Source organism: Octopus sinensis, linkage group LG2 (genome assembly GCF_006345805.1).
Source record: "Octopus sinensis linkage group LG2, ASM634580v1, whole genome shotgun sequence".
Classification (NCBI taxonomy): Eukaryota; Metazoa; Mollusca; class Cephalopoda; order Octopoda; family Octopodidae; genus Octopus; species Octopus sinensis.
In genome coordinates, this window is record NC_042998.1 from 41,507,665 (window position 1) to 41,535,518 (window position 27,854).

Below are 27,854 nucleotides of genomic sequence, written 5' to 3' on the forward strand. Positions count from 1 at the left end.
ATATATTTTTTGCCATTTCTCATTTCTCTTTTGGCAAATTCTCACTCGAAATCCTCATTTCAGTTTACTTCAGATGCTTCTTATGATAAACAACCACATTTATCAAGTGTATTAAATACGTATTTTCGCAAGTACTTGTGGAAAGAAAAAATAGAAAATTGTTGATTTTTATAAAGAATACAACTATGTTCCAGTTTTGAGAGTTTCTTAAATGATATCGATATATTATTTTCTTTTGGATTGTATCTCCATACTATTCAATGGAGTATTTATTTACTCCATGCTACCTTTATAACTTAGAGCATAACTTTATTATATAGTGTCTATGATAAAGTTTTTACAATCAATCAAAGCCACACAAAAAGTTGCCCCGTTCAGATATCATTTCTAAACGATGCTAAAATTAGATTAAATTTCTCCTCAAAATCAAAACTTGCTGCTAAGAACTTTTGCCAACATTAAATAAATGTATGGTGACTTGCAAGAAGCTTATTTCAGTCACAAATCTGCCTCTTTCAGCTGCACAAAGGAAAGAGGGTCAACACATGTAATAGGTTATTAAATTGTCTCTCTATTAATTGTGGCTCAGATTTCATGAATGTCCTTAGATAACTTTACTTTAACACTATGTTCCATTTAATTGTTTTTAACCCTTTAGTATTTAAACTGGCCATATGAGGCCCAAATATTCTATCTGTTTTATGTTCACACCAACCAGATCCAGCTTCTCATACTTACTCAGCAATGTCATTCTAAAAATAAAACAATCCCAACATGAGAATCTTGAAGCTATGAGATAATGCATTTTTTATTGAAAGCAATGTGAATAAAAAAGGCATTACTTTTGCCAGAGGAATCTGAATGCCAAAGGGTTAAAGTATATAGAACTCTGAAAATATACAGTTTGTTAATTCTTTGTTTGTGTTTATATTTTATATCTTAGTTGAGCATTATAGACAGATAACTATAAGTACCAAACTATAAATAAGTAGGTGATTAGCTAAAATCTTTGGGGCAGTGCCCCAGCATGGTCACAGCCCAATGGCTGACACAAGTAAAAGAGTCAAAGTAAGAATACTATAAAATTATTAGGTTAATAAAACACACTCACACATGTCATATGTATACAGGACATTTCAGCTATTCAAGCCTTCCTTGCTGCTTTTTCATTACAGCATTGAACACATCTGTTTGCTTGCTTTACTTGACCTGATAATATATTCAACTTCTAAGTCACTGTTGCTTAGTGGCAGAAAGGATCGAAACAATTGGTCCAACCAAAGTCATTCTGTCCTTTAATGAATAGCTGTAACATGTGTTCCTTTGGACATGTATGTTTGTGTGTGTTTGTAAGAGAGAGAGAGTGAGAGAGAATAAAGAGTGGAGGGGATCACTCTCAAGGATATATTTCCACCTATAAATCATCTTAGCATCATAGTCAAGTGATGGTAGTGGTAGTAGCACAGCAGTGGTAATAAAAGTTGGCACAGCAGTGGTGATAAAAGTAGTGGAAACAGCACACCCTAGCCTTGAAAACATCTGTTAAAAAATACAAAAAAAAGCATCAAAATATGATTGACAAGGAAACTGACCAATAGAAAGAGCTTTAGACAGTATGGATGTATGTGTTTGTATATGTATACACAACTATTCACAATGTGTGTGTTGCCCCCCACCCCCCACCCCAATAATCTCAGGCTTTGTGCCTGTAGACTTTGCCTTTCATCCTTTCGAGGTCGATAAATTAAGTACCAGTTACACACTGGGGTCGATGTAATCGACTTAATCCCTTTGTCTGTCCTCGTTTGTCCCCTCTATGTTTGGCCCCTTGTGGGCAATAAAGAAACAAGAATGAATTACTATTCCGTGCTGAGTTGACTTTGCCTTTCATCCTTTCAAGATTGATAAATTAAGTACCAGTGAAACACTGGGGTTGATGTAATTTATCAGATGCCTCCCCCACAGTTACAGGCTTTGTGCCTATAGTAGAAAGGATTATTATTATTGTTATTTAAAATAGTTTGATTTGGCTCCATGCAACTTTAAGTTTTGAAGACTTCTTTCAGAAATCTATCTCACTCAGGCTCAGGTTACTGAATGGAGAAATTCAGGAAGTCCAAGATGACTACTGGAAAATGGGCTGCCATTGGTCAAGATGGATCACATTTTGTTGTTAGAAGTGAAATCAGTATTTCAGCAACACCAGATGCATTAGAAAGAAGAGTTTCTTGGACTGTGGGGCTGGATAGGAAGCTGATGATGCCTTGGTGGCGCTGAAATGCAGATCTCACTTCTAATAACATCATGACCAAATAGCAGCCCATTTTCCTGTAGACATCTTGGACTTCCTGTATTTTTCTGTTTGGTAATCTGAGCCTGAACAAGCTAGTTCTCTGTAAGATGACTGCATGGAACCAAGTCAAACTATCTTAATAACATGTGTAACTCCTACTTAATGTACTGAATACCTTTCTTGTTTATCCGCTTTGTATGTGTGCATACATATGTATGTTTGTATATATCAAAATGTAACTACATGTAGATCGTTGGCGATTTTTTTTCTTAACTTTCTTCTGTCTCATGTTTCTGAAGAAGAGCTTTGCTCGAAATATAAAACTACCTTTCTTTCCTTCCCTGAGCATCTATTAATATTTTGCATGTACCACGTCCTCACGTTGTTATTTGTTTCTTGTGTTTTTTCTTTGTCTTTTTTGGATTAACTATATGTATATACATGTGTGTGTGTGAGAGAGAGAGAGACTTAGAATGAAAAAGTTATCTATAACAGAACTAAAGAATTTGCTTTACCTGCTATAAGTTTATTTTACTTTTCCTAACATTCAGAGTTGATAATATCCTAGGAAGATGTTTTCACTGTGTTTTGTGAAGTCTGCATTACCTCCTTTGTTTCTTCCTTTTTATATGTGCTTGACAGTTCGATGCCCTTCTCACTACCAACCATTCCACAACATGTATTGAGTGTATTTTATCCTACTTCAGGCACTAAAGATAGGATAAACACAATTAAAAAATTGCCTATATCTTGTATGTTTTCTTATCTTTGCCACCCTTACTGTGGCTTGCAGGGTTCACATCTCCTTTCAATGATTAGAACAAAACTCTTTTTTAATTCCTCTTAGGCTTAAGGTGGTGATCTGGTTGAATCGCTAGCACACCAGGCAAAAGGTTTAGCAGCATTTCATCTGTCTTTACATTCTGAGGTCAACTTTGCCTTTTGTCCTTTTGGTGTCACTAAAATAAGTACCAGATAAGCACTGGGGGTCAATGTAATCGACTTACCCCTTGCCCTGAAATTGCTGGCCTTGTGCCAAAATTTGAAACCAATTACTATTAGGTTTGTTAGTAATGTCAAACTTCCTATAGCCAAGAAGTTGAGAAATCATATCTGTCCATCATTTAATGGGAGTGGATATGCTTAATTACCAAGAGAGTATGCAAAAGGTAAGCTAAACGTGCCAGGCATAAAAACTGCCAGTTATATAGATAAGGTAAGGGGGTTAGAGAATTTGTTTTAGGTGTCTGGAAATGAGGTTGTGTGTGTGTGAATGCATACTCATACATTGGTAATTAGCAACGGTTTATTGCTCTACGCAGCACCAACACTCATTTATGACAAATATTTCATGAAACCTATCCACATTTGGAGATAACTGTCAATTATTTAAAACCTTGAAAAGTGGGATAATAAGCTCTGCTATGCTGCAGCAGTTAATATGTGTGTATAGTGTAGGTGTGTTAATACCCAAACCAATTAAAAGATAAAAACCAATCTCAATCTTAAAATTTCTGATATTTAAAATCTGGCCTTAAATCTGATGATATTGGATAAAATTTTAAGAGCAGAATGTTGACTTCTGTTTTACATCTTTGCCAGTAATAATGTCAGTTAAGCATTCTAATATGAAATTGCGAGGTTTTGCATGTGTATACCATATGTTAATTTGGGGATTTATATTTAAGTAGTCATTTTGCATGTATACATTGGCTTGTATAATCTGGCTATGCAAGTTATACCTAATGTAGATGTAGATGGGTGTGTGTGTGTGTGTTTCATCATTATTATCATCATCATTTTACTTGTGTTTTTCTATGCAGGAAGGGTGTAGCTTATCGCTTGTAATAATAATCTCATTTTGATTCTTTGAGCCTTCTTTATCACTAAGTTGATGAATTCACTTTGCACAATGAAGCTCACACAGGCTTTTTGGAAGTTATTGAGACTATTTATGCTTCATTTGCAAGTTTCATGCACTACCGCCCCATCTCTCTCTCTCTCTTCCTCCTCCTTCCCTCTTTCTTTCCCTTATAATTTTAATTTGTTTACTTTTATTATATAATATGTATTGAGATAGTTTTTAACAACAATCAATCAGTGTAGGGATTTTCCATGAAGATGATAACTTAAAGTTAAAAGCAATCTTGCTACATATTTTGAAGACTGTCGTTACATAATAGTTTAGGTATTTACTACTCTTCGTTTGTGCAGTGTTTTTAGCAAATGATGTAATCTTGATGTGCAAAAGTAAATATACTAGATTTTATTTCATGATCAAGTCTAGAGATGACTGAGATGTAATACATTTCTTTGAATGTTCATTTAGAAAGTTTTCTTTTTCAAGTGATTTCATTGGTTATTTCACTCTTGTTAGTTACTATTCATGTTTTAACCTTGTTTATATAATAACAAAGACCACGACTTCTCTGTTTTCATTAGTTTTACTCATTTGTTTTCTACTCTTCTCTATAAATATTTGTGCTATATTCCATTAGCTGCCTTAAACTTCCAATTAATTCAATGACTAATAATCTTTTAGAATTAATTACAATTCACCGGATCTTACTACACTGAATGAATGCTAGTCTTTAGAATATCTGTTTTCATCAATTTCTCTTTTAATTCATTTGTAGATTTATTCCAGAGAGATGGTGCTTTCTTTTCAATTTATCTTTTAAAGAAGTAATGTTTTCAAAATTAATCAGGATCTTTTTTTTTTTAAAGTTTTCTATTTTTATTCTTAATCAAAATTTCACTGATTACTTTGGTTTTTGAGAAATGGTTTGATTTGTTTTTTCATTAGATATGCCCAAAATTGTCTGTATTGAAGCTTTAAAAAAATGTTCAGTTTATTTATTTTTGTGTACTGCTCTGTATCACTTTGTACACACAATTGTTAAAACTGTTCAACTTAGCAACAACTCTTCTGTAGAAATATTGACTCTGGAACAGACAGAATTGTTTGGCATTTTCCACACGGTGCAGTAGCTCTGATGCCAACGAGTTCTCTTTTTTCCTTTTTTTTTAACCCCATTTTTCCTTTATTAATGTTTTACTGTTGTATTAGTCATTGGTTCAGCTCTGATATTCATTATTCATTCTCCTCAACAGCCATCTAAACTGAAATATTTGCTGTTACTTTCAAACTTTACTTCCATTCCCTAGCTAAACTAAGACTATTTTCACTGTATATATATGACAGATTGCCTTTTAAAGAGAGTGTGAAATTTTTTTTTTAAATCTTCCTACAATTACTAAGGAAAAAAGTTCAATTTTTTTTATTTTATTCAAGCTATACTAGAATTTTCATGATCAAAATCTTGCAAAGAAATATTTATATTCATAGATATAATGATGATTTAGCTATATTTAACCAAACTAAATTATTGACGAAGGGGAGTATTGTGAGTGTGTGTGTGTATATATGCGTATTTATATATATATGTGTGTGTGTGTGTGTGTGTATGTGCATGTGTGTGTGTGTATATATATATAGTATTCTTATTGATCATTTTAAAAGATGTCATCTTTATAATTTTTTTTTTATGTTCTTGTTCATTTGTTGTTGATGAAAGAATCATTTCCTTATACTCCCTTATCTTACTCCTTACACTGCTTTTATTTTGATTAAACTAAAAGGTCAGTTGGACATGTATGACTAGATTGATTGGCTTGTGGCATAAGGGTTCTTGTGGCTAGTGACTAAGTGCAGGAATGCTAAAGTAGAATAATTAATGAAGGTAAGAAGGAGGCAGTTGAAACAAATGTATTAAGAGACTATAAATGAGGCTAGAGGAGAGGTGTATAATGTATAAAAAGAAAGATATTTTAAAAAATTAATGAAGGTAACTGGTTAGTAGGAAATAATGCATAAAAGAAGCAAATACTTGTTGGTAACTCCAGGTCTATACTAAGTGAGCAGACCTATGATCCAAAATATTTCAGCTATAACCAGAACAGATATTTCTCTCTTTTCTAATGTATCTAGGACTACATTATTTAATGTATATTTCTTCCTTTAAAATGACAGGATATGGTTTGAGGATATTTGGCTGCTATTTCTAGCTGCGCATATGACCACAGAGGCTCTCTTTCAGATACTTGTTTCTTACTTAGGCAATGGGCCAACTGTTAAAGTAGAAGAATATTATTGATTTCATCCCAGTCAACTGTTAGAGTAGAGAAATGTTATTGATTTCATTAACTCTTAATATATTACTGGTACTTATCCTATCATTCTCAATGGATGATATTTTCAGACAAAAATATAAATAGCAAGAGTGAACAAGCCAGCTGCATATATCCTTTATCAATATATCAAATTTGATCACACAGGTTATTAACCTTGATAACCAATACAAACACTCCCAAGAACTATAGGAGAAAGGATAAAATACTGAAGAGAATATTGTGTCATATGGAAATAAATAGTATGATGAGTACAAGAGCTTAATTTATAATTAAACACAATTTGTATCTAGAGATAAGCTACTTGTGTATTTGATAAATAAAATTAAGCCTTCATTTTTATCATTATTATTATTATTATTATTATTATTATTATTATTATTATTCATCCAAAGAAATATTTTGATATATTATGTGAGATGATAAAATAAGATTTATACTTCACTAATTGTACATGTTGTTAGAATGATTATGGTTTTCATACTTTTTATTAATATATTTAGTTCTCAGCAAACTAAATTTAAAGTTTACTCTGAAATCATAATTTTTTTTTAATCTTTCATTATTCTTTCACTTTCCACCATTAAATACAGCATTCTCTCTAGTATTTTATTGTTAGTCATTTTTTGGTTTTATTAAGAAATAAATGACATGAACTTGCGTCATTCTATTTAAAATAATGATAATAGTAACGAAATTATTGTATACACTGCTCTGGTGCACTACAATGCATCAGAAAAACTAGCCAAAAGTGCATGAATAGTACATAGAATAATGCACAGAAAGTTAACAAGGAATTCAAGAATTCAAAAAGGTGTCCAAGTCAGTTGCCAAATGTCAAAACTTTAATGTCTCTATGCACAGGAAAACAACATATTTAGAGCATGGTAGATACCTGATGGCAGGTATTCATCTGGTTGTATGTTTCTGAACAGTTTACAGGAGATTAATATGCTGAGCAAGATAGGGGTTCCAGTCTGGTGGTGCAAACTCTAAATGTGGATGTACCATAGATTGAACTAGTTTGCTTAACGAATGTTGACTGGATAACCTAGAATAATTTATGTGAATATATTGGGTAAATATAAGAGACATCGGCTTTCTTGAAGAAGGTTATTGGTAAATGAACAATTTAGAAACAAAACTCTTTAAATAAAATTTACATTTTAAATTAAATGTTAAGTGGCTTTCAGAGTAATCTGTTAAAATAAGCAAAGATCTTTTTTTTGCTTTTGTAAATCATAAGAGTTGAACTAGTTAAAGTTCAAAATTGCTATAACTGTAGCTGTTTGAAATGAAAATTTTAGATTTTTTTTTTATACTCTTTCAAAATTATTGCTTGCAAATAATAATAAAAATTATTATTATTATATGAAACCTCGTAGCTTATTTTGTTGAGTATGATGGAAAGTGTCAGCTGTCCACAGCCAGCAGACTAAGGTGATACTTGTTTACTGGTCATGCTTCAAGAACCTTGTGAAGAATTCTTCCAGTTCCAAGCAATGCTGATTTTTGTAGGTGTTCTACCTTCACACTTGCACCAATCTTTTTCAGCCATGTTGGTAGTTGAGTGCTGATACTTCCAAGTGCACCAATTACTATTGGTGTCACATCTACTCTCCTCATTGACCACAACCTTCATATTTCCCACTTCAAATCATCATAGTTGTTTATTTTTTCTTCTTTCACATTGATGCTGCTGTCACTGGGACATGCTATGTCGATTATCATACATGTTCTTTCTTTTTTTATTCACCACAACAATGGGTTATTGCACTGGATCATTGCATCCCACAGGATTTTGCAATTCCCATTTTTGGGGACTCCTTCTGGAGTTTTCTCATGCCACGTCTTTGCTCTTTGTTGGCCATGGTTTCCACAGAGTTCCCAATGGATCATTCTTGCCACATTGTCATGGTATCTTTTGTATTCGTGTTGTGTCAATTTTGGCATACCATGTGCCATACCATTTCACTGTATTGGTGTTCACATCTCCTGCAGATTGACCATACATTTTCTTTTCATTCCATACTTTTTTTTTATTCATTTCTTGTTTAAATTTTTCATTAGTTACACAATTTAGTGTTTTTTATATACCACCCTAGGCTGTTTTCCTCTGCTTTGATACAGTCCTGGCAACTGATTAAACCTCTCCCACCCTTTTTTCTGGACAAGTACAGCCTATCTGTCACTCTTAGGGTGAGAGGCTCTGTGTACTGTCAACATTTTTCTAGTTTTGGTATCCATTTTCTTCACTTCGCTCTTTTGCCATTTTATAGTTCTCATTCCATACCAAAGTGATGTTATTGCCCACGTATTAACTGCTTGGATTTTATTCCATCCAGTCAATTTTGAGCACAACACCCACTTCAGTCTTCAGAAATACTCCATCCTCAGTTGCTCTATTATTATTGTTGTTGTTGTTATTATTGTTATTATTATTATTATTATTATTATTATTATTATTATTATTATTATTATTATTATTATTATCATTATTATTATTATTACTACTACTACTCTCTTTTTAGTTCCCGGACAGGAAAAGTAAGAGTTTTGTCTTTCAAAATTGGAGTTGTTTTAATGTCAAAGGCTCATCTTGAGGAAAAATATCGTTGTAAGTATTAATGTTTCTTTAAACAAATTAATATATTTTATGTGTGGGCTTAACCAAGCATTTTAGAGAGTGATGTGTGTAAACATAAAAAAAACTCTTTAGAATTCTTTTAGTTCTAATAATTAATCATTCTGATCTTTTAATATAAAATGGCTTATTCAATAAAGTATCCAAAAATCATATAGTAAAAATAATTCAACTTTCACAATATAAAAAAAGAAATAGCTTCCAGTTACCAAGTAAAATACAACTAAGGTAGTTTCTGTTAGTGATGTAAAATTATGAAAACACCTGAGTGACTGGTTCAATCCATTGGTCTTTATGTTAGTATGTTTCCTTTCTTTCTATTTTTACTATAAGTAACTAGTTCATTACTGACAGCCTTCACAGTTTGTAGGAGTGGGTTATTCATTTATGTTCTGTTTTAGAGTTGTTTGTTATCTGAATCATTGTAAGTCACTGTCAAATTTTAAACAGTATCTCTGTTTAAATTTGTTTTAAATTTCTAATAGATATTTTTCTTGACATTAGTTAAACTGTCAACTAGGATTTGAACTCTTTTGTGAGAGTTAGTTGATCAATGTCTTTTTTTAGTTAATTGTTTTGTTATGCACAGTTCTTTAATGTTTTTTTCACTTCTCATGTGACTTGTCAAATACAAAATAAGAAATGAAGAATTGTACTTCTTTCGACAGATTTGTTTCGACTAATTGCTGATGCAAATGGATTTGCAGACCAGCGGAAACTTGGCTTGTTAATTCATGACTGTATGCAAATACCACGCCAACTTGGCGAAATTGCCTCATTTGGAGGAAGTAATATTGAACCAAGTGTCCGCAGCTGTTTTGAAAAGGTAACTGTCTTATCTCTCATTGCTGATTAATATACTTGCATATTTTCCAATTTAAGTCTGAATTCTGATTATTTCATACCTCTCCACCTTTTCTACTTACATCAATTTTGTTCATACTTGCATATAAGGACAATCATTTTATGTCTAGACAGCAATGTTATATCACCATAGTGTTTTTGTTACCAGGCACACCTAATCAGCAGAACATGCATAGTTAGAATTTTATTATGGAATACTTAACATTTTCTTTCAAAATTTAATTCCTACTGATGTTTACTAGTGTGTGCATATGGTTGTATTTGTGTGCATATACATAGTCATACATATATACAGTTGTCCCTCAGTTAACATAGTATATCTTTATATATATATATCATTCTATCTACTTGACTATCAGATGTCCTTATACATCACTGGTCACAATGTGCTTCTATTCTTCCCTTTATTGCACCCTTCATTTGTGCCCCCATATTTTTTTCTCTTTTACTGTGGCATCTTCCCAGTCCAACTGGGGTTTTTTTCTGATCTTTTGAATGCCATTTGACAACTGCACAGGTCTGTTTGTTGTCATTCAGTTTTGTGACATGTTTGGTCCAGCAGAAGTTATGCTTTCAGCATTTTGCAGCCACTTCTTTACTTCTCTCTCTTCTCAAATTACCTCATTTCCAATATGCTTCCATAACAATATTCTTAGCATAGATCTTTCCATAGCTCTGTATCATAGCTCACATTTGTTCTTCCTTCTTTATGTAGCCTATGTCTCACTTGTATTTAGGTGCACAGGTTAAAGAGACTGGCATGCAGAGTCTTGTCTAGCTGTGCATTGAGTGTATCTTTAATCAAGGCAAATGCCTTCCATCATACTCTTATGCAGCACAAAATTTCAATTTCCATGTTTCAGCATATATTATTGTCAGTCCCAAGTAGATGCACTCCTTCACCTCCTCATTTTCATTATTTCCCCACAATATTCAACCTTGTGCTACATTTATTAATATTAATATAATACTAGCTGACTCCATTGATATTCCACCAATTAATTAGAAACAACCACTAAGTATTGAAGATCAATATGACATTTTAAATGTTTAACTTATAATAAAATGTGTATGTATGTATATATATATATATATATATATATATATATATATATATAAAACCTAAGTACATACATATGACACAACAAATAAATCAAATGAATTAAACAAATAACTAAAACTACTGGAATGGAATATTTTACTCATTTATAACTAGAAAATAAACAGTACATATACAAAAAAAAAAGGGAAAATGAACAATACTTTTTGTGAAAGTCCTTTTTTAGTTCACACACATATGAATGCTAATGGTTCACACTCATATACACATACCACCCCCAACTCTCTCCCACACACTTGTACACACTGCTAATTGTTGCATGTATGTTTACACATCAAAAGCATTCATATATATGCATGTGCTTGTAGCATTCACTCTCTCTCTCTCTCTCTCTCTCTCGAACACTTTTACCATTCCCTTTCCACAGCATGACGAATTTTTTATACCACTTGAACTTACCATTAGCACTTTAATACAATACATTCTATCAGGACTTGGAAAAAAATGCCACCTCACAAATCTGCTTGCATTGTTGTGATGGGAGATTTCAATGGAAAGGTCAGAAAAGAGTAACAGAGCAGGAAATGTGTTAGAAAATTTGGATTGGGGGAGAAAACTGAAACAGGTGAACATTTTGTCACCATAGCAGGAGGAATGAAGACTTCCATCAAAATCCATGTGACAAAACTTGGCAGATAGTTGGTTTGGAGTTAACAATGAAAAGGCAACAGAAAGTATGTTAAAATCAGGAGCAACAGCTAATGGAAGAGTATGAGAGGAAAAAAACGAGGGAGTGAGAGAGATATAAATGAAATATAGATAGGGAGAAAAAGAAGATTTAAGTCACAGTAACTGGGTAAATCTCTTAAAATGACAAAACAGACTGTGTCCTAGAATTATAGATAATTCTCAGTTAATCGGAAAAAAATCATCATCATCATTACTGGCATGAGTTAGATGGTTTGGCAGGAGCTAGCAAACCAGAGGATTGCGCCAAGCTCTACTGTGTGCTTTGGCATGTTTCTGTGGCTGGATGCCCTTCATAATGTCAACTCTTTATGGAGTGCACTAAGTGCTTTTTACGTGACACTGGCACTGGTGAGGTCATCAAGTAACTTGTAAGATAAAGACCTCAACTGAGAGGAGGGGAGGTGCCGAGTGATAGGAGATTAAACTATGAATAAGGATGGAAGAAGGTGTCTTGCTGTTGAGGTACATGGTTACTCCACTCAGACACAGAGGGTATGGTGGTGAAGATACGCCAAAGCATACCTTCAAGGTACAAGGAGGTGAATGTGGAGTTGTACGGAGGATTAGACCAAGTGAGTGAAAAGGGAGTTCATGAGAATACAAATAAACAGTGATGGGAGTAGGAAGTAGAAGGGAAACGCAGTGAGTGGGGAACACAAGCAAAAGAAGAATGGTGGGAGAGGGGAATGTGGCAAATGATGAACACTGGTATATAGCGGAGTGGCAGGATAGGATAGGAAATAGAGCTGCCAAAGCAATGTTGGGCTGCAGGGTGAGGGTTTAAAAAAGAAATTAACATGGTAATACTCCTCATCAGTCATGTATCCTGGATTCATTGCAGTTTCAGCACTAAACACAGTGTTGTTCATGTTCATCCATAAAATGCCAGTGGTTGTAAACAATCACTTGGATGAAAGATAGAACACTTTACTTAACATTTAAAGGATAGTGTCTTGTAATTAAAATGAAGTAGTCAACCGATGCAGAGTTTTATGATTCAAATAAAAGAATATCTTTTAGCTGCTAAAGATAAAAATTAAGTTGATTCCAGTACAGATGTAAAAAGAAATGATTACTTTGTGAAAATAACTCCTAGGACAAACCAAGATATACTTATGCATACACAGGTGTGGGTATAGATACCAGCATGGCTGTGGGGTTGAGAAATTTTCTTCCCAACTACAAGCTTTCAGGTTCAGTCCCATTACATATCACCAGTCAAAACCTTGTGAGTGAATTTAGATGGAAACTGAAAGAAGGCTGTTGTATGCGTGTGAGTGTATGTTTGTGTCTCTTCGTCTTGACATTGCATGGTAGTTGTGAGTGTCACTACAGCATCATACATGCAGTGTGATTTATTTCCAGTATTCAGTAAAAGCATGTCCAGCCATGGGGAAATATTACTTGATTAGGACGCAGGTGAATGTTGGTGACAGGAAGGGCACCCAGCTGAGAAAATTTCCGTAACACTCAGTGCTTCCTATTTACTACATTATTTTGCTACTATAAGTAATGAAATTAGAAACTGTGACGGCAAACCATTTCATATCACCATTTCTGTAGTGTAAGTCACTACTCTCTCTCTCCCCTAACATCTGTCTATCATTTCTTGCCCTCCTACCACTCATATTTACCATCAGTCACCTCTTCCCCTGTTCACCATTCACTATATTCACCACCTTTATACAGCTAACCACTTCCAACTCTCTGCCCCCCCCACACACACACACTCTTGCAAACTCACCCTCCGCTACTGATTCTCCTATCCCCATGCTCTATTCTGTTCAACATCTAAGACATAGTTACCTTTAGGATATGTTCTAGCACCTGTGCAACACCACATTTACCTCTTTGTGGCACCACTTCAATCAAACTCACTCATGCAAAATGTAAAAAGCCATGAATCTCCTCCTCAACAAACTTATCCCAACTCCTCCCATCTTACATTAACCTCTCAACACCTTTTATAAAGTGACTGCTCTGTCTCCTATCCTCCCTTTCAGACAAGAGAGCTCTTTAGTCTTGTAGCCACACTAATGCTGGTAGTGCAATAAAGGCCCCCAGCAACCTCTGTAAAATATTTAACATTAGGAAGGCATCCAACCACAGAAACCATTCCAAAACATGATCCTCTAACCTTTTGGATTCTGTCTAATCATCCAATCTATGCCAGTGTGGAAAACAAGCATAATGATGATGATTTTTATATATAATAATATAATAATAATTAGTGTGTATAATGCTCAGGTGTACTACAACTCATCAAAGGTGCATGTACAGTACATAGAATTATGTACAAAAGTCAGGAAAGTGAACAGTGTAAGAGTCATGATATACATGCGTGCATGCGTATGGGGGGAGTGATATCAGGTGTAGTGTTGGTAAATTTCAGGAAGCATGGAAGTTTTAAAGGATGCAATGTCTCAGCAAACTAACAACTGATGTAGGTAGTTTGTTCCATGCTTCAGCAACTCTGAGTGTGAAAAAATATTTCCGAAAGTCATAGGAGCTGTGCTGTTTTCTGATTTTGTAGGTATGCCCACACAACTCTTACTGTAATGTCTGTGTCCTTAAGATAAGCATTTATTTGAGTTTATATCATGCAAGTAATATTCCAATAGCATGGTTGAGCATTGGCTCTTTTGTATCCCTTTAAACTACCCAAAAATTGTAAAATAAAAAAGAATATTTAACTTTCTACTGTCCAGTCTATTATATATAAGTTTAGCAAATATGAGAGGTAAACAAGGATAGTCAGAAGAATTCTGAGGCTCATAATGGAGTTCAGCAGCATGAGTGTATAGGAAATACAATCAGAAGTGGATATCTGTATTAGTGACTCTATTGTATGATTTTATATACACTTAAGCTTTTCACTATTTATCTCATGTTATTGAAATTGGTAATAAAACTGATATGAATTGAAAATTACTTGCGTTGTTTATATTCTGAAAAAGGGGAGGTAACCAGCACTAACTCTCACAAATCTTATCTTTTTTAATTCTTTATTATTCATTTAAAAAATAAAGGTGCTCCCTAAATGTAATCTGTTTTCATAAAGATTTTTTTTCTAATGTCTTTTTTTCCTTCACATTTCAGGCAAGTAGTCATCCTGAAATTCAAGCCGCTCAGTTTGTTGATTGGATGCGACTAGAACCACAGTCAATGGTGTGGTTACCAGTTCTTCATCGGTTAGCAGCTGCTGAGACTGCCAAACATCAAGCCAAATGTAACATATGTAAAGAATTCCCCATTATTGGCTTTAGGTAAGATAAAATTTTTTCAAGATAATTTTTGTTTTATTTTCTATTACATTTTTTTGTACACGTGGTGTAGGGTTTTGCACAGATTCTAGTGAGATAGTATTTGATAGAAAAAAATCTTATTGTCATAAGGATATGGATGCATGTAGTTAAAACTTTTAGGTTTATTTTTAAAATGTACTCATGTTAAGCATATATAAAATTTTGTTAGGGTGTTTTTTTTCTTTACATTTTGGCTCTGAGAAGGAGATATTTAGCTAAGATTGTTTCATATACTTTCATGCTACTCGTTGTGCTACTCTAAATTTTTTGAAATATTCAAAGATTTCACCCTTCATATTAGACAGAATGAAGAATTCTAAATTAATATTGGACTCAAATCATACATATATATCACTGCTGAACAATTGCAATACTAAATATTATTTACATCAATCTATCAAGTTGATTATTAAAGAGATTAGTTTGTAGCTTAAATAAGAAACAAAATTTGTTAGATATTAACTGGTTAAATTTTGAAATCTGAAAAATATCACAATATGTGGAAAAGAAGTTGTCTTGATTAAGTCTTCCACCGCATTATTATTTTATGTTTTATAGTTAGAACAACAGTTTAATTGAAAATCTATAAGACTTTATAAATTTTGTGTGGAACCTATTTTCCTTTTGTTCCTACCATTGCTGTAAAATGTTCTGTTTTGAAAACAAGCTTATAACAGTCAATATTATTCTGTTGATGGGAAGTAACTCAGTTGACTTTAGATAACTTTTTTTCAAACAGAAATTTGTTATCAAGAATCTATAAACGAGCGTCTACATAAGTTAATTGACTTATTATACTGACAATGAAATCTTTGAAAGAAAATCCTGTCATAAATATCAAGATTGCATTTATGAAATATTAACCTTGATGTATCTCCAGCACAGTAAAGTTATTCAGATTTAAAACACAGTAGTTGTGCTATATATTATGGAAAATAAATTGTCAATGAACTCTTAATTTGATAAGTAAAAATAATGTAGGGAAAAAATTTTAATGTAATCTTATGATTTAACCTTCCTATATGGAGTTATAGATAACAAGTTTAAAGCAAAACAGTTTGATTTGTACTTTTTAAAAGATTTTCAAAATAGAAACAAAAATTCATGTTTTTCCTACTAGTATCAGTCATTGAACTGCAGTTATGCTGGGGGACCACCTTTATGGGTTTAGTCAATAAGTACCCTAGTACTTATTTTTAAATAATAATAATGAAATTATTGTATACAGTGCTCAGGTGCACCACAACTTGTCAGAAAGTGTGTATAAAGTGTATGCAGTAATGTACAAATGTCTGGAAAGTGAACAATGTATGAGTCAGATACATGATTGTGTGTGTATGGAGGGGTGAAAATGAGGTGTAGTGTTGGCGAATCTCAGAAAGCATGGACGTTTTGAAGGATGCAGTGCTCTGACAACTAACAACTGATACCGGCAGTTTGTTCTATGCTTCAGCAACTCTCAGCATGAAAAAATGTTTCCTGAAGTCATGGTGTTTATCATGTCAGTTTTCTTTTTGCCAGACTACTGATTTAAAGGGTTATAAACAAAATAATGCTGGTTCAGTAAGAGTCAAGCACGTACAGAGACATGCATGCCAATGCACACACACACACACTTACCAATATACTTACAATGGGCCTCTACACACTTTCTGTCTGCCAAATCCATCCAAGATACTGAACCCTAAACCTAAAGATATGTCATTTCCAAACAAAATTTTTAACCACACAGCTGTAGCATCACTGCTGTTTATGTCGTAGAATTACATATAGAGTATAGATGTGTTATCAAAAATGTACATTGAATAACATATGAATAATTTATCACTTACGTAAAATTTTACTAACAACCATGGTTTTTACATCCATCATATATCCCATTTGTTCGTTGCATCTGACTAGTTTCACTTACTTTGATTCAAATAATAAACATATTTACCTCAAACTATGAATCATATCACTTATGTTTGGTTTATTTAGTTATATTGTGCATATTATAACACCTAAGTGGTCATTAGAAAACTTGGGTTTTCTAATAGGAACTGAGTTGGGGATGAAATAAAAAACATTTTAATTAACTGTAGAATTATTAAACTTTGATTTGATGGGTTATAAATGGAAATCTATTTTGGTTGCCATTTAGTGGGGTCCACTCAGTCATAACTTTCTTCCTACCAGTTTTGAGCAGGGCCCAGAAGAAAATACAGCAAATATCACTGCTATTCCTCTTCTAAGTGATAAAAAACACTATTTTTCATATTTTCGTTTCTAGATTGAACTTGAAGATTTCAAAACCTATTGAAGGTTTCGAAAATAAAGTTTGATTTTATATTGATATGTTAGATAACCAGAAATGTTATGTGAATGCAATAGATGTGCCAATTTTAAATGTAGCAAAATAAGTGATAAAATGAAAGTTATTTTTCTGAGAAAGAACACTTTAGTAATTTGCTGTAGATGGAATTGGTGAGAATTAAGTAAATAAGTTCTGTTGGCTAGAAGTGGATTAAAGTAGAAATAAGTTTTTTAGATGTTGGTCTAAATAAACTACAATGTTTTTGCTTTGAAAAACATTAAGAAGTCAAATTTTAATGTCAAAACATGATTGGTTTTATAAATGTTATTTTAATCTCCATTTTCTTACAAATGTGCCACAACCTATGTTTAAGCAAAAAGTTAATATAGAAAATATTATTTTAAAATTTCCTATCTATAGCATTTTACACAATTTGAATAAAATATTTCTGTATATGAGCTCAAATAAATGGTTGTCCTGCAATTTAGTTTTTTCCTTTTGTTTAAATATAATGGCAATATTTCTAAGTAAATTTAAGTTTGTTCCATTACTGATTTAGTAATTAAGTTAGTTGCTGCCTCATTTGATACTATTGTTCTTACTTTTGCTATTGATGTTTTTTAGCTACATTTACTTATGCTGTTTGACATCATCATTTCATACAATATTTCTTATGATGCAAATATTGTTTTCTAATTTTAGCAACCAATGTGCTTTATTTCATAATTATTTTCACTAGTGACTTTTAATAGAAATAAATTCTCTGTCATTGTGATTTTAAAGTGCTCTAAGTAAATAAAAAGAAATTATTTTGTTCTTTACTCTTTACATTAAAATCGTTTATTGTTTATGCAAATAAAATTCCTGATATTGGAAAATGTATTCTTGCTGTTTTGATAGTATTGTGACCTTCAGAAAAATAAATAATATCGTCTTAGTTTTCCAGATGCTGGAAACACAGAAACTTTCTGATTATTTGCACTGTTTGAAGTTTGTTTTGAAATAATTTAGTTAGGGAAGGAGAAGCAGTGCTGGTGACCTTTGCAAGTCTTTTCAGATTGATGAAATTGATGCATCCTTTGCCTAACTTGAACTTCTAATAAAAACAACATGAGTGGGGAAGTAACTAGGGGTTCTGGTTCAGATGCTTTCAATAGACTTTGTAAAGGCATTAAGGTAGTCAAATAAATATTTAAACTTCATATACCCACAGAACCTTGTAGCCTGTAGCAAGTTAACACTTCATTGTGCTAGGAAATCTTTAGCTTAGGTTAAGTGATAGCTAACCTACTCAATGAGACAATTTCCCTAGTTATTCATGTTTATCTGTTTGATGTAGGCATACCAGTCATAAATTGTTTCCTTTTTTAGTCTGATGTTCTGTATGGTGGCACTGCTACTGGCTTGTATGTTTCATGGCAAAGATTGAATACAAAACAAGGTATCCTGAGACTAATAACATTATTGAGCTTACTTGCTTCTTACACTAGCCTGGCCTTGTGAATTATATGGATAAATTTACTTGGAAATGGATGCGTGGTATTCAATCAAATAATAATATAAATAATATATATATATATATATATATGACTAATGTAGGATAAAATAATAGTTAATTGACAATTTTTGTCTTTTTTCGGCATATTTGGCATTAGAATTTTTCTTTTGCTCTTATATTGTAAATTATTATATATATATATAATATATATATATATATATATATATATATATATATATATATATATGCATATATACACATGCATATATGGGTACAGGATGTCAACAACATGAAATACGAAAGCAAATGAGTTCAATACGCAAACAACAAGAGAAACAAATGGAAAACAGGACAAGTAACATAAAAGACGACTCTTCATCAGTTGTCGGCGAGCGAAATTCTGTCTGTCCATCTGGAACCCCTATATCTCAGTCTACATTTACTTTACATAGGCATATTATACCTTTTTAGAATCAGGATGATTGAAAATCTGCCCTTCATTTGGTTATTGAACATCCAGCATTAGGATCTGATCTAGAAGCATTTGGGTTGTTATTTCTTGCAGGTAAAGCTTGGCTGATTCATACCATCTTGGTTGGCATTTGTCAGATGACATCAGAAATCAAGAGAGAGATAAATGACATTCGCTTCATTAATTTTACATCAAGATAAGAACTTTGGGACAAATTGGCCAACAGCTGAAATTCAATTTGAGACTGGAACAATAGAATGATAGTATTACAGAATTAATTCTCATCCATCTTTAACTTCTGATCAAGCACTACCAAGGCATTTAGTCATTATGGACATATTATAGTCATGCTATTTAGCTGTCTTTAGTTTTAGGCTGCAGGCCCAATTGGCCTTCTATAGGTGCTATCTTAAAAATCCACACAGAGTGCGACTTTTGGTCTAGTATATAATAAATGAAGAATGAAATAGCTAGTTTACAGTTATTCCGAAAACATTGAGGTGACAAATCATACATTATATATGTAGATTTGGATGAGTGCTGCCTGAGATAAACGTTGAATTATCTGATCACTACTCAACTTCTCACTATATATATATATATATATATATATTATTGGTGAATTGAAGAAATGGAGCTGAACGCAGATTGAACAGAAATCGTTTTATTTCATTCTACACGTGTTTCGAAAGGCACAAATTACCAAAATCCGATTGAATAATGGGACCATATTGTGTCTTTCTCTTCAGGAAGAAAAAAGGAAATCCGTTGGAAAAACAAAAACAGAACAGAGGCGGAGCAAAAACAAATCGAATTATGCTCCTGGGCTCTTAGGAGCATAATTCGATTTGTTTTTGCTCCACCTCTGTTCTGTTTTTGTTTTTCCAACGGATTTCCTTTTTTCTTCCTGAAGAGAAAGACACAATATGGTCCCATTATTCAATCGGATTTTGGTAATTTGTGCCTTTCGAAACACGTGTAGAATGAAATAAAACGATTTCTGTTCAATCTGCGTTCAGCTCCATTTCTTCAATTCACCAATAATGTTTTAATTTCAATTATCCGCACCAACGCACGGTTGCAACGCCAGATGGTTGTACCTCCAACCGTGCTGTTTACTGCTGTGATTTTTGCTACTAAGGTATCGGTTAAACTTTTGATTAATCTACTACAAGATTATTCATCTTTCTATTTCACATAATTATATATATATATATATATATATATGAAATCTGATCAATAAGTATCCGGACCGTTGCCTTAGTAACAAAGCTAAAGTATGCAGGGTGAAGTTGCTTGGCACAGATTAACCTTGAACTCTGCTGTGCATGTGCACTAAGTTTTAACATTCTAGTTCATTTCTGCTGTTTATAGCTGTGCTTGGAAGGAAGGTATGTAGTGTGTGATCATCACATTGACCATGACAGAGAAAGTTGTCATGGTGATATCTGTTTAGAGCCCTACACAAAGTTACAGAAAGTGTTTGGAGAGGAGTGTATAAGCTTCATACAAGTGTATGAGTGGTTCAGACATTTCCAAGACGGCTAAAAAATGTTGATATTGACGAACGTTCTGAGAGGCCCACAACCAGCAGAACTGAGAAAAACATTGCAGATGTGCATGCAGCTGTGAGGAGAAATTGTCGAATAACCATCCATGAGTTATCAGAGAGGATGTGCAGATTAGTTATGTTTCAGTTCAGTCCATTATCACTGAAGATTTGGGTATGAAATGCATGTCTGCCAAGCTTGTGCCAAAACTGCTTTCAGCTGACCAAAACGACACTTGGGGTTTCAGTTGCACAAGATCTCCTTGATTGTGCTAAGATCGATCAAAACTTTTTGGAAACTTTGCATAGGTCTCTGAGCAGGTATCGCCAAGCTTTTAGCAAAATTTGAAGCAGATTCTCTGCTCAACTTTCTCTGTCATGGTCAATGCAATGATCACATGCTACACACCTTCCTTCCAAGCACTGCTTTAAACAGCAGAAGTGAGCTAGAATGTTAAAACTTAGTGCACATGCACAGCAGAGTTCAAAGTGAATCTGTGCCAAGTGGCTTCACTCTCCATGCTTTAGCTTCATTACTATAGCAACAGTCCGGATACTTATTGGGAGGACTATATATATGGGGGAGAGCTGTATAATCTGTATTTTTTAAGAATTTTATCATTAGATAAGCTTGGTTTGATGTATGACAATGTATTTTCTATGTTCCTTAAATAGCATGTAGCATTCAAATTGAAAGATTTTTAATGCTCATTTGATCTAGCACATCACCTGGTTTTAATGTATTGATGTTTTAAAATATCTCCTAAAGTTACTTCATTTTATTTTTAAAGTCAGTAGAAAAAAAATTTGAGCTTCTTCAAATGAAAGAATTTTTTTTAGCAATTTCTAACTTTTCAACAGCCATTAATCTAATTAGCTGACACACATGGATTTAATTTAATAACTTGTAGTACAAAAAATGTGTATAAATTCTTCATTGCTATCACTGTCTTTTATTACATAATTGCCCCTGCTGTTAAGCATACCTTTTATCATGTTTAAATGCTTAATTAAATCTAACCTACAATTATTGAAACTGAACTTTAAATAGTTCAGATCTAGAAACACATGCCATATAAATTGCTTTTATTAGTGGATTTTTTTTATCATGCATGCCTTACTATTTTATTTCTCTTCTGACACCTATTAGTATACCATCTGCAGTTTAGCTATTAACAAAATGATATTCTTTACTAGGTCTTAAAACGTTTCTCTATCAGAGGCCATCTGTTTAATTAGCTACTAAAACAACTGTACAAACTCTCTACTATTATCATAGCTATATCTAGCCCCTTCTCTCACTGACTGACTCTAAATTACAAGCAAAATCCTGGTAACATCAATTTTAAACAAACTTGCTTCATTTCAATCTGAAAAACTTTATGCTTCTCTTTTGCCTCTATTAATATAAAATTTTTTATTTTTTTCTTCTGAAAAATCTAAAAAGTGGGTTTGCTTTTGTTCACTATCCAAAATATATATTGTTGATCTTCCAATCACAATATTATTTGCTTCAATGTAATTTTCCTCAAGACAGTTTTCATAAAATATCAACTCCACTATATATATGTTAATCACTTCTCCATTTACTAGTCAGATAACTCATTTTCACTTCTAAAGTAGATACAATGGCTGATACTTCATTTGTTTGCTTTTTGCTTCCTCACAGATGATATTTAATATATATATCATTTCTTTGAATTTAACTGTACAGCTTCTCTTCCTCAAAAAATGTTACTCCATCCTAGTCTCCTTTGCATTTACCATTCTAGCTAAGTTCTTTAGTTTTGACAAGTCTGTTAGTCTTGTAATTTTAGGTTGACCAATAGCTTGTAAGTAAAATTTGCTGGACAGAAACTGTATAGAAGCCAGTTTGGGTGTGTTCTTTTCGCGGTCTTTATTCAGGGATCAAGGAAAATAATGTGACTGAAATTCATACCAAGACATTGCTGGTTGTGCTTTTGTCAAGTGCTACTAGAAAAGTCCTAGCGTGAAATTTAAGTTGTATTCTGTTCCCTGATCACTATATAATGACCACATCAAACTCTTCCGCAAACTGTCCAACCTATGCCAGCATTGGGAAAGAACATTAAATGATGACTTCCCCAGAAAAATAAAAGGCAAACTAGACCTCCAATTGGATTCAAACTCAGAACATAAGGGGATATCATTATCTGCTATAAGGCATTTTGTTCATCACTCTTTAAGTCCTGCTATTCATCTTCATATTCAGCATAACATTTTTTTTCTGCTTCATCAAGTAAGCTATAACTAACACTAACAATGGTCAACAAAGTTGTCTCTACATGATGTCTTCAGCTGCTAAAAACTGCAGCTAAATTTTCTTCGGTTTGCATCCTGTTATCTTAAAAAAGGATACATTAAATAAAGTAGCCCTAGATACTTTATACCTGAGAAAAAAGAGATTGTCAGAATTAGAACACCATTGATTATCGGTCTATTCAATCAGTCATGGTTGGTCTGGCTTGCACAACAACAATAGTATTCACTTGATCTGTTAGAAATACTAGCAAATTTCTCTCAGATCACACCCTACCATCTCAGTTTTAATAATGTAGTGATATGTATGTAAACTGTATTTTTCATTGTTCCATTCCTACATCTCTGCCCACTACTAGAAGACTATTTCACATTAAGATATACATATGCATTGGTTTCTTTGAACCAGCCTTAAAACTGAATACAGCCAATTCAATTTAATCTTTACAGTATTTATTTCATCAACCTCAGATCAATTCGATCAATATTTTGACTCGGAAGTGGGAACTTGTGATCTAACTGCTACAAAGTAGTTAGTCTTGTATGTAACTGCCTCAACTTAATTATATTTAAACAGAGAAGAAATCTTTGACTTGAGTTTTACCACCTTTTGAAATGGGTAAGACGTGTCTTTTCAGGATCACCAACCTTTTAACTAACCTACCTAAAACTGCCCCTGTTTCTGAGAAACAAAACCCAGTATTTTCAAGTGTTCTTATTTAAATCAAAATGTTCCAAATAATTTTATACAAGATTTCTTTTATGTTCCAAACTCCTTATTACTTCATTCTGTGCCAAATAAATTCAAGTTGTAAACAATGTATTTCATTGGAAATATGGCTACAAATGTGTTAAGAAAGCTAACTATCTCTTCAGCAAATAGAACTGGTTGGATGAGATATATATCCTTTCAAAAACCATTACAATTCAGTAGTAGTAATGGTGGTGGTGGTGATGATGACAATGGTAATGGTTCTGATGATGGGAAAATCAAACAAAATGTCTTAGAATGTTTGGTTTGGATTTTATCCAGTTTATAATCCCAGATTTTCTTAGGGATTTACAGTGTATTACAACTGTATTGATGAAGAATATTGCCTATAATAATACTTGGAAGAAATCATCCACTGTCATTCTTGCCAAATAGTTCTTCACTAATTGCCCATATAGAGCAATTAAGTTATTGAAGCATAGAATGGACATATTGGAAAGAGTATAAGAGAGGAGAATAAGGAAGAAAGTAAAGAGTGATTACACATAGTTTGGATTTATTGGATTTACGCTAGTAATTTTTATTGTAAGGCAGTTACAGAAGAAATACAATGACAAGAGGAAGAAATTGTTTCCTTGGTTTGTTGATTTAGAGAATGCTTTCAATAATGTTCCACATAAGGTGGTAACATGATCATTGAGAGAGTTAGGTGTGGAGGAATGGTTAGGGTAGTGATATCAATATATGAGAGAATGCACAGTCATAAGGACAAAGTACAAGAACAGTAATGAGTTTGAAGTGAAGGTTGGAGTGTGTCACGGGTCAGTGCCAAACCTACCGCTATTTGTAATTGTGGTGGAATTTGTTGTATGGAGATGATCTAGAGTCATTAAAAGAGTATTAATGAATCAACAGTGACCATGTGAAAGAAATATATGAAAGCAAAAGGTATTTCAGTGAATACTGGAAAGATGAAAGTTATGGTGAGGGAGAAGGTAGAAGGAAGAGAGAAATGGCTGTGTGCAATGTGGAAGAAAATTGTAGTACACTCAATTAAATAAACAATATGCACTGGATGGCTTCATAGTGTAAGAGAGAGTTATTAACTAATATAGCAGCAACATTTAAGTGTAAGGTGACAGGAGTTGCAGATGGAGAACATATTGAACAAGATCTTGGAAATGGTACGAAGGTAGAAGTTCAATGGGGAAGATAGGTCAGACGTGATGGTGGATCACAATGGCTAGAGTGAGGTGCACTTAGAAGAAGTTTGGAGAATTGAGTGTACTAATGAAGAAGGGAATGTTGCTGAAATTGAAGAGGAAAGTGTATGCTATATGTGTGATAAGCACTACGATTTATGGGAGTGAGACATGGGCAATGAATTCAGAACAGAGATAGCTGGATGGGAGGAAAATGAGAAAAGTTCAGTGGAGAGAGGGGAAGGCAAACAATGAAGTGTTGAGAATGATGGAAATAGAGAGAGTGATACATATTATGAAGGGAAGTGGAATGATATGGCTGGGCCATGTGCTGAGGAAGGGAAAAAGTCACAAGGTGAGAGAAGAGTGATGACTATGAAAAGGAATAGAGGAAGACCAAGAATGACATGGTTAAAGATGATGAAAGAAGAAATACGAACAAGGTTATGAGGATGAATGTACAGCGCAAGGCAATATGAAGACTGCCATGGAACCCACAAGGATAACTATTACTTTTACCTAAAAACAATTGTTGTTATAACTTTAGAGTCTTTCTCTTACTAAAATAACATTGGGTGGTATATTAATAGATATCTGAGAACATGGTTATTCTCAGATATCTTTTATTTATAGTGTTGTTTGAAGGTGATTGGCCTAGGGAATTTAGGGAAGGTGATTGGCCTAGGGAATGTTTGTCAAATTTATGATTTGGTAGACTTGGGTGGGGGCACACATTTCTGTTAGATAAGCATACATCTATGAACACCAGCATCTGCTCCTGCAATTGATAGTCTTTGGTGCCACAAATTACAGTCATCTGCATGATGTTTCCTGGATACTATATCAGTGCTGAGGATTTTTAAAGGATTTTTTTTTTAATATTTCAAATATTTTTTTCTCCTTCAACAGAAGGCTTTTGCATCTGAGTTATACTGGCGCCTAGTAAAATATTATGAAAAGGACTTGTAATAATAATAGCAACAACATCAAAAAATAACAAGATACCTTTCTGACATGTGACCCTCCCCAGATATTATTATTTAAAGGTAAAAAATCAACTATCTTTTATAAATACAGTCACTTACTATAAAAAAGGATTCATATAAGAAGTGCAATTAAGTTCAGAGGCAGTTATTTCAAGTGTCCAACTAAGAAATTATTCAAACTATTCTGGAATAATAAAATTTAACTATCATACTTGCCTTAGTTTACATAAATTTTTTTTCCTCTTTTTCTCATTTTACATAAAAAGGACATGTATCAAGTATTTTACTTGAATTTTGTGGAGTGAAGTGAAAATGCTTAGTTTATTGGCTTTGTAAAAGACAAGTGTATTTGAAACTTTGAATATCCAGATAGTTTTCAGAACTCTTGTCAAAATATATGCATATGTTTATGCATGTGCATTTTTGTTTAATGGATCATTTTGATATCTTTCCTGCAAAATAAACAAAAGGAAGAGGGTACAGGCTACCCTTCACCTCTTCTTCAGTCAGTATTCAATCAGTATCTCCATCATGTGCATACACATGCATACACACACACACAGAGGACTCCTGATATCATTCATTGTTAGCATACATCAAATTCTCTTTCTCACTTTATTACTCCCTTTCATTACTTTGTTTCTTCCCATCACTCTCTTTGTCTATGTCATTTTACTATTCAATCTCTTTACCAACAACCAACATGTAGCTGTCTGTCACTCTTCCATAATTCACTCATCTAGCATGCGCTTGCTTCTTATCACCCTACATTTCCCATCATACTCTCTCTCTCTCTCTCTCTCTCTTTTATCCCTTTCTCTTCCAATCATTTTCTAACCTTTACTTCATTGAACAAATGGAAACAACATAGAACTGTTTAGCCCTTCCAGAGACAAAGCAACACCCTGGTACTGGTTTCAAAATAAAATACTGTACACCCTGTAAATGATTGACAAATGAATAGTGACAATGTAGAGAGAACTCTTTACTTTTGCTAAAGACAAAATACCCTCTCCAGTGCTGGTGCCATAATAAAATGTACTCAGTACGTTCTTCAAAGTGGTTTGGTTTTAAGAAAAGTACCTACCTGTAAAAACCATGCCAAAATGGAATATACCAGCAATGCAAAGTGTCTTGGAAGGCAGTAATTCCAATTAAGAACTGGCTCAGACCTTGGTGATCTGTCCAACTCACATCGGCATTAAAAGAGGCCATAAAATAGCAGTGGTAGTGTGATGGTAATGAAATTTCAGTGTAAAGTTAATGTAATAGTGTTTCCTCTTTCAAAGCCAATCGGAAGGTTAAAAGCCAAAGTTTACCTTTTAGAAGTTCACTTATTGAAATTTGCCAATTACTGCCAAGCTCTGATCATATTATTGTCTAACATTTCATATTTTAACTAAAAATTCCATAGTTACATCTGTGTGTATTATTCCTCTTTTTCTCTGTCTTCATGCCTCTTCCTTTGTTTTTCTGTTATTAAAACTTAATATTTACTCATACATTACTTTTCTTAGAGCTCTATAATATAAGAATCTTTGTACTTTATTACATTCCTCTTGCAAAGCACATGATATCCATTGTTAAGGTTTTTTTTTTTATCTCAATTGTATGAAATTTATTCATAAATTTTATTGATATTGCAGCATTATTTGCAGATTTTGCTTTAAGAATTGACAATAAAACTGAATGTACAGTGCACCAGTGTGCATTTATAATCAATCAATATTTTGAATTAACTGTACTTTACCT

General features: G+C 33.2%; 1 protein-coding gene and 1 long non-coding RNA gene across 9 annotated transcripts in view; one reads left to right on the forward strand and one right to left on the reverse strand.

Moving 5' to 3' along the window:
• The window catches only part of LOC115232614 (dystrophin), a 744,226-nt gene that overhangs the window by 689,107 nt on the left and 27,265 nt on the right, over positions 1–27,854 (forward strand). For all 8 annotated transcript variants that reach the window (XM_029802603.2, XM_036512501.1, XM_029802605.2 and 5 more), the window contains 3 exons: positions 9,016–9,101; positions 9,797–9,954; positions 14,902–15,068. In XM_029802603.2, coding sequence (XP_029658463.1) covers positions 9,016–9,101; positions 9,797–9,954; positions 14,902–15,068 — 411 coding nt within the window. The remainder of the gene's footprint in view (positions 1–9,015; positions 9,102–9,796; positions 9,955–14,901; positions 15,069–27,854) is intronic.
• Positions 915–27,812, reverse strand: LOC118767641. The gene is made up of 2 exons (XR_005003559.1): positions 27,190–27,812; positions 915–1,539 (listed from the first exon to the last, which is right to left on the reverse strand). It is a non-coding gene; the product is annotated as an uncharacterized LOC118767641 (long non-coding RNA).